The sequence below is a fragment of the Myotis myotis genome, unplaced genomic scaffold, assembly GCF_014108235.1.
Source record: "Myotis myotis isolate mMyoMyo1 unplaced genomic scaffold, mMyoMyo1.p scaffold_m19_p_2, whole genome shotgun sequence".
Taxonomy (NCBI): Eukaryota; Metazoa; Chordata; class Mammalia; order Chiroptera; family Vespertilionidae; genus Myotis; species Myotis myotis.
Genome location: NW_023416324.1, coordinates 30,588,919 through 30,596,388, shown reverse-complemented (window position 1 = coordinate 30,596,388; position 7,470 = coordinate 30,588,919). Strand labels below are relative to the sequence as shown.

At 54.7% G+C, this 7,470-nt stretch overlaps 1 protein-coding gene across 2 annotated transcripts; it reads right to left on the bottom strand.

Moving 5' to 3' along the window:
- Positions 1–350: 350 nt before the first annotated feature.
- Positions 351–5,248, bottom strand: DMBX1 (diencephalon/mesencephalon homeobox 1). 2 transcript variants are annotated; one of them, XM_036352799.1, is made up of 4 exons: positions 5,086–5,248; positions 2,305–2,483; positions 1,676–2,024; positions 351–995 (listed from the first exon to the last, which is right to left on the bottom strand). In XM_036352799.1, exons 1-4 carry the CDS (start codon positions 5,237–5,239, stop codon positions 541–543), a joined length of 1,137 nt encoding a protein of 378 aa, XP_036208692.1. In that variant the 5' UTR covers positions 5,240–5,248; the 3' UTR covers positions 351–540. The 2 variants fall into 2 exon arrangements, with proteins under 2 accessions (XP_036208692.1, XP_036208691.1); XM_036352798.1 differs by having other exon boundaries at positions 2,305–2,500; positions 5,088–5,242.
- Between the last annotated feature and the right edge of the window lie 2,222 nt (positions 5,249–7,470).

Below are 7,470 nucleotides of genomic sequence, written 5' to 3'. Positions count from 1 at the left end.
GAGAGGCCGCAGGAACAGGACAGGCAGGGAGAGGAGGTCAGGGAAGGAGACAGAGAGAAGGGAAAGCCGGAGTGAGAACAGGAGCTGTAGGTGGAGGCAAAGGCGGCTGAGAAGAGCGGGCGGGGGGCCTGGGGCAGGCAAGAGCCTGAAAATATAGTTTTATATATTTATATTTATATCTCAACATTCCACACATCAACTTACTAGGGGGCAGAAGGCATGGGAAGGAGGGAAGGGAGGAGGCAACACTAAGGTGGGGCTCTAGCCAGTGAGAGCCTCTCACTCCCCCAGCAAAGCTGGGGCACCCCAGCTTCTCACCTCCTCCCACGGAGCCTCGGTGGGATCCAAGCAGGGCCATGCAGAGGGTGTGTGGGTGCGGCTTCACCTGGGGCTAGGACTCTGGGGGAGGGGAGCAGGGAGCAGGATTCCCGAGCCAGGACCCCTGGGCTCATTGAACTAACTCCTTGAGAGCCATCTGGGGATAACCCTGGGGCTGGGAGCGGGGGACCCAAGACCCCTGGCTGGGCTGGAGGCCAGCAGTCAGTTGGGCAGGGTATCGAGTCCCAGGGAGGCTGCATGCTGCTTGGCCCGAAGACGCAGGTTCTCGATGCTCGTGGTTTTACTGTTCAGGGCAGCTGAGGCAGGTGCCAGGCCTGCTGGGGGTGCGGGCAGCAGCGGGGACCCCCACACGCCCTGATGGGCAGCAGCGGCTGCTGACAGGGACTGGTAGTATGACTGGCAGTGCAGTGAGCCCAGGGGGGCCATGTTGACGCCCAGGTAGGGCACGGCGGCCGCAGCAGCTGCGGCAGCAGCAGGGGCCGGGCCCCCTACTTCGAAGGATGAGTAGTGTACCAGGTTGTTGGTGGCCGCCATGTGCTGACGGAATTGCTCCTGCAGACGGAAGAGGCTCAGGGGGGATGAGGAGTAAGAGTGGGAGGGGCCCAGGAGGCTGCCCCCCGGAGCTGCCGGAGCCAGGGCCAGGCCGCCTGGGGAATCTGCAAGTAGAGAACCAAGGACTCAGGACAAGGGTGCTGGTCTTCCAGGAGGGGCTCCCTAGCTTTCCCAGCCCCTTGGCACTGATGGCAAAACAGAATCCTGAGAGGGGGGAGCCCAGGCTTCCTGAGGGAGCCCCAGGGACCCTGCCAGGGCTCCCACATGTGGTTTCTTGGGGAGAGTCCTTTTCTTTTCAAGGTTCATCATCCGCTTCCCCTCGCCTGTCAGTGGCTCCCTCTAGCTCTCAGCTCACAGCCCCATCCCTCCCTGCCTGTGCCTGAGATACGCCTCCTGCCAGAGCTCTGTTCCTTCAAAACCACGGCTCTGATTCTCTGCTGCCTGTGGGAATCTCAGGTACCAATATGGCACTCACCCAATATGCACAGGTACATCTATACTGGTTGTTAAAATACAGGAATGTCTCCAGAATGGTTGACAAATAGCTTTTGCCCTGAGTTCCCCCAAGTACCCCTCCCTTGCCACCCAGCCCCTCCCCTGAATCTCCAAGACCTTCCCAGGGTTCAGCAACTAAAGAGTAACCCCTGGCATAGGCCCAAGTGCATTGTGATAAAGGCTGCCTACCCCCTGCTCCGACCCACCTCATACACCCAGGCCCCTGTCTGGCTGGGCCAGGCAGTTCTCCCTGGGGGGCCCTGCCCATGCACAGCACTTCCAGCCTCACCTGCCTTGGGGCTGCCCCTCTTGCAGGCCAGTGCCTTGCTGTCAGCCCCAGAGCTCTTCTCAGTTTTGGGATCCTCGACCCCTGCCCGGGGGTCCTCCTCCCGGTCTGGCTGGTCCTCAGGGGCTGACTCACTGGCCGACTGCTCAGACAGGCTCAGGTGCAGCTCAGTAGGGGGGTCACCGGTGGGCAGGCTGGGGGGCTGCTCAGTCTCCAGCTGGCTGTCTGGGGTTGGGGCCTCAGCCTTGCCTTCCCCATGGGAGCCCTCGGCCTCTTTCTGCTTCTGGAGCTGCTCTTTCTGCAAGCTGCGCTGCTTCTTCCGGAACTTGGCCCTGCGGTTCTTGAACCACACCTGGGGACAGGGAGAGGAGCCAGAGGAGGGGGAGGAAAGAAGGGGAGTTGTGGAGTGGGTGCCCTGGGCAGAGATGTACATGACAATATTGCCCCTGCCCCACTAGGAAACACACACCCTCGATCCCTTCTAAAACTCCCCGCTGTCACCGAAGGTGTTCACAGAGACAGCAGGTACTCTTTGGCACTGAGGGCTGAACTGCTGGCTCCTAGGCAATGGGAAGCCAGGCTGATGGGCTGGTGCTTGTCTGCAAGGTCTGGTCAAAGGAGCGGGGCCCTACCTGCACCCGGGCCTCAGGCAGGTTGGTGCACATGGCCAGCCTCTCACGCATCACCACATCCGGGTAGTGAGTCTTCTGGAAGGTCTTCTCCAGGGCCTCGAGCTGCTGAGCAGTGAATGCCGTGCGACTGCGACGCTGTTTGCGGTGCTGGGAGCCATAACGGGCCTCTAAGATGATGTCTTGAAATGTACAGCCGTTGGAGGACAAGGAGAGGGGGCCCATTTAATTATGGGAAATAGGTTTAAGTCCTACCCTGCTCTGACCCACTGCAGACACCCGGGCTCCTGCCAGAGCTGAACCCTGGCCCTTTCCTCGTGGAAATCACCCCTCCCCTCTCCATAGGGCTGGGTTTTCAAGGTTGTACCACCCATCATTCAGGTCCACCGAGGTCTAACTCATCTCCATGAATAGCCTTCAGGAATGTGATTGAGGTGGTGGGTGGGCATTGCCCTAAGATCCATTAAGTCCCAGGATACTTTGGGTATAATATCCTGAATTTACATGATGCTAATGATCTGTGAGTCCATGTCACCAAGTTTCTAATGTCCTATGGTATCCTATGACCCTTAGAGTCTGAATACCAACAGAACCCTGGCCCCTGACCAGGAGAAGTCAGGCTGTGAGCTGGGCCTTTTCTGTGAGGTCTGAATGGGAGCGGTCTGCTGGGTAGACAGTATTCGCTGGCCCTGGACTCCATCTCTGCTGGTATGAACCTCATCATTCCAGCTGGCCTATGAGTCTCTGAAGGTGGGGTCTGATGTCTCAGCCAGAGAAAGCCTGGCCCCTGGCAGGGCCCTGAGGGCACAGTGTTGACCCTTTTGGCTGTTTCCCCGGGGAGGAAAGGACAGAGACCAGGTTCTAACCACTGCAGGCTTGGAGGGGAGACGGGGGAGGGTGCACTATTGATTTAAGGAAACCACCCAGGATAGATGTCCGCCTGGGGCTGATGTCCAGTCTCCAGCCCTTCTGCTTGACTCATCGTGGGAGGATGGGCAGGAGCCTCTCTCCCCAGCCTCCCATTACCTGCCTGCGCTAAAGGAAACCCGAGTTGCCAGCCCTGAGCTCCAGGAACTGGAGTCACCCACAACACTCTCGACGGGGAAGAAGGAGGCAACCGGGCGTCCAGGAAGCCTCGGACTTTGGGCTGCTCCTTCTTCAGTTTAAAGAAGAAGCCCTGAAACTCCCCAAACCAACACTAATACCAGCCTGGACTGAGCCCTGAGCTCATGCTGGTCACAGGGGCAGGGACTGTGTGGGGATCTCTCAGTCAGCCAAGCCCTGTTTGAGAAACAACAGCCCAGTATCGTGTTTCTGGCTCCAGGGACTACAAGGGGCTGGTGGTCACAGCCTTTGAGGCCAGGCAACCTCCTGCTGGAAGCCCAGGCCTCCATACAGAGGCCCCTCTGGAGTTCTTGTCCCTCTTGCTCAAGAATTGGGGGAGCGCTGAATCCTCCAGTTCCTCGGTGCCCTCTTCCCCAGAAGAGGTGGGCCTCTATCCCTGACTCCTCCTTTCTGGGTCCTAACAGGGTCCAAGATCGCACCTCTATGCAGGCAGGGTCCTCATATCCCGTCCCTCTTCTGTGCCTATGCTCAGGCCAGTCCCCGCTCCTTGACCTTTTAAGGCCTGGCTCCTGCTCCATGACCTCTAGGAAGCCTTCCCTGACTACCACAGCTGGTCTTCCTGCTCTGAGCAGCCCTACCATTTGATCCTGGCCACATCCGCCTGCCATGCCATCTCACGGGTCAATAGGCACCTGGTCTCCTTAGGGGTGCCCATAAACCCTCTGAGCATTGCCTGGCACAGGGTTGGGCCCATGTGTGGTCAACAGCTCCTTAAGGTTTGACCTAGGACAGGAAGGGGGTCACATCACCTCCTGGAAAATCACACTCCTTGCCTGTGCCATCAAATCCTTCCATGCCCCCTGAGAGGCTGTCAGGACAGGGCAATGATCAATTTAACCAGGGGCTGGGGTTGGGGGGCCAACCCGTAGCCCTTCATGGGCACTCACCTTGGGACTTGGGTAATAATGACCTCTGAGCACTTACTGAATATTTTGCATAAGTTATCGCAAATAACTTCCCAAACATCCTACGGGTGATCACTACCATTGCCCCCTGTTTACAAAGGGGAAACTGAGGCTCAGAAAAGACAGGTGAGTGGGCAGACCTTGCAATGACTGCAAGCCTATGACTTCAAAGCCCATAATTTTAAACATATGCTATGTTCCAACCCTCTGCCCCACCTCTGCCTAAATGTAACCTGTATGAGCCACAGTTTCCTTGTCCATAAAATGGATATAATAACCTCTCCTTATTAGGACTGGGTAGTTTGATGCAGGGGGCGGGGGAGGGGGGGAGGCCTCACACAGTGCCTGGCACATGGGTATATGAAACATGAATATGACTTCGTGCGCCTGAAATCTCCTCCCTCCCCTGGGCACTCGAGCTACTTCCTGGCTGTAAAATTCTGGGCTAGTCCCTTACCCTCCTGTCTAAGTCTCTTCATCTGTGAGATAGGCTAATGAATCCCTCTCAGGGTTGTTAAGGGAATTTGAAGGCATAGGGCCGCTCCAGCGCCCAGCACAGTGCTGGCAACCACACCGAGGGGTGCTCTGGGCAGCCTCACCTAGATTTTGAATTGACATCCCTCTCTGTTGCTAAGTGACCTGGATCTTCTCAACTTCCCAGAGGAAACTTTCCCAGTGCGCCCTCCCTCCTATCTCTGCCTTCCAGAGTCTCCTCCACTCCCAACCTTCCTAGTCCCATCCCCACAGCTCTTACCAGCCAGGCGTTCAGCCAGTGTAAGTGCATGCACTGATGGCCGGTAGTCCGGGGCGTGCTGGGCCTGCTGGGCCGCCTGCTGGTGCAGGTTGTACATGGCACTGAGTGAGTTCATGGCATGCAGTGAGTAGCCATTCACCCCGTAGTGCTGCATCGCGGCATATGCCTGCAGACAGGGAAGAGGGAGAGGTGACATGAGGCAGGGTGTCACATACTTCTCTGGGAGAGACACAACCCCCAGCCCAGACCTTGGACGCCCACATCGCCCCCAAGAGGTTCTGCCACCCATCAGGAAGTAGCCCATCTTGCCCACCACTAAGAGTGTGAGAGTTCCTGTACTTATTTCTTCACTGGCCCATTCATTCATTGATTTACTCAGCAGGGCTTGTGCTGGGTTTAATGCTCTAGGCTCTGGAGTCAGACTCCATGGCCTGGAATCTCATTTAAGTCACTTAACTTCTCTGACCCTCAGTTCCTCCATCTGCAAAATGGGGCTAATAACATATTTATCTCATGGGGTTGTTACAAAGGTTAAGAGAAGCTTTTACAATAGGGCCTGGCATGCAGGATGTGCTCAGAAATGGGACTCATTGTGATTTGTCAACCCATTTGCTGTTTTATGCAGTCACTTCCCCCCTTACCCATCTAGACACTTACTCATTTGAACATTCATCGATTCATTCAACAAACATTCACTGAGGCCTACATGGGGCCAAGTCCAGAGCTGAATTGGGGACCCTAAGGCATTTGCTCTGATGTAACCCTAATGTGTTACATAAGAACACTATTGTTATGACTGTTATATATTATACATTCACTACCATTACCTCCCTCCGTTCTCACCATAGTCCCAAGAAGCAAGCAAACCAAGAACAATGAACCCCATTTACAGATGAATCTACAGAGGCTTAAAGAATGAGCAGTGACACGTCAAGATCACACAGTCAATTCGGGGCCTGCCCCACCCCCATTGCTTCAACCTCATTCTTTAGTGGCCAGTTCATCAGAGAACACATGCCTCCTACCGAGATGGTTCAGATCAACATGAGGCTGCCAAGGTCCCATCAGCCCTGGTCTCCTCCAGACCCTCACAGTCCTCATCTGAGCACCCACCCTGCATTGGTCTAATAGTAAAATGTCATCTTTGGAATAGGGCCCAATGTTTGTAGACTCCCAAAGGCACAAAGATGCTTCCTGTTTCTGGAGCGCGTGGTGGAAGAAGGAAAGGTTGAGGCAATGGAAGGTCCATTTGATAAGAGGAAGAATGAAGCCAGGTGTCCCAGCTCCCCACCCTCACTGAAATAGACACAGGCTATCCAGAACCAAGCATCTGCAGCATGCATGCACAAACACACACAGACAAGCACACACACGTTTCATGGGCAAACACACATACACAGATATTCTTCGAAAGGCAGTCACAGAAACATTCACACACAAACTCAGCAAGTCACACATTCAATGTCATTATTCCCACAGTGCCGCACACAGACATTCTCAGAGACATCTATCCGTGCAGCAGATATATCTACGCACAAACATCACACACGTACACACATTCACATATTACACATGTTCCTTCAACAAATAGTTATTAAGCAGCCATCTAATAAGTACCAAAGCCCCTGCCTTTGTGGAATTTACATTCCAAGGGAGGGGGGGCTATATAAAAACAAATAAATATGTGTGGTAATGTCAGCCTGGAATAGTGCTGTGAAGAAAAATAAGGCAGAGGAGGAGAATAACAAAAAGAAAAGGCAAGCCCCAGGCAGGTGGCTCAGTGGGTTGGTGCATCGTCCCCATACACCAAAATGGCTGTGCGTTCTATTCCCGGTCAGGGCACATACCTAGGTTGCGGGATTGGTACCCAGTCAGGGTGTGTGAGAGAGGCAGCCAATCGATATTTCTCTCTCACATTGATGTTTCCCTCTCTCTCTCCCTTCCTCTCTCTAAAATTAATAAACATATCCTCAAGTGAGGATTAAAAAGAAAAAGAAAAGATTATTTTAGGATATATGGTCAGGAAAGGGCTTGCATGAACAGCTAGGTATGAGTGTGGAACAGCAAGAAAACGGGGGCGGGGGGGGGGGGCGGGCGGGACTGGAGCAGAGAGAAGGCGGGAGCTAGTGGAGGAGAGAGGCTGGAGGGAGAGAAAGGGGCCAGATCACGGAGGGCTCATGGCCCATTGTAAGGAGTTTAAATTCTATCCTGAGTGTGATGGAAGCTCCTGGAGGGTCTTGAATAGGGAGTAACATGATCCGATTTGTTGTTAAAAGCTCACTGTGGCTGCTGTACAGGGAACAGACTGCAGAGGGTCAAGAAGAGCAGAGAGACCAAGCCCCTGCAGAAGTCCAGGCCAGCAGCCATGGAGGTACCTGAAGGGCA

Bases quoted from the DNA above. Each gene is read 5' to 3' on its own strand.
- DMBX1 (XM_036352798.1), bottom strand. From the start codon at position 5,239: ATGCAGCACTACGGGGTGAATGGCTACTCACTGCATGCCATGAACTCA. The intron at 2,501-5,087 runs TGGTAAGAGCTG...CTTGTCCTCCAA, and splicing joins ACACTGGCTGAACGCCTGGC to CGGCTGTACATTTCAAGACA. The intron at 996-1,675 runs GTGAGGCTGGAA...CTCTACTTGCAG, and splicing joins GAGGGGCAGCCCCAAGGCAG to ATTCCCCAGGCGGCCTGGCC.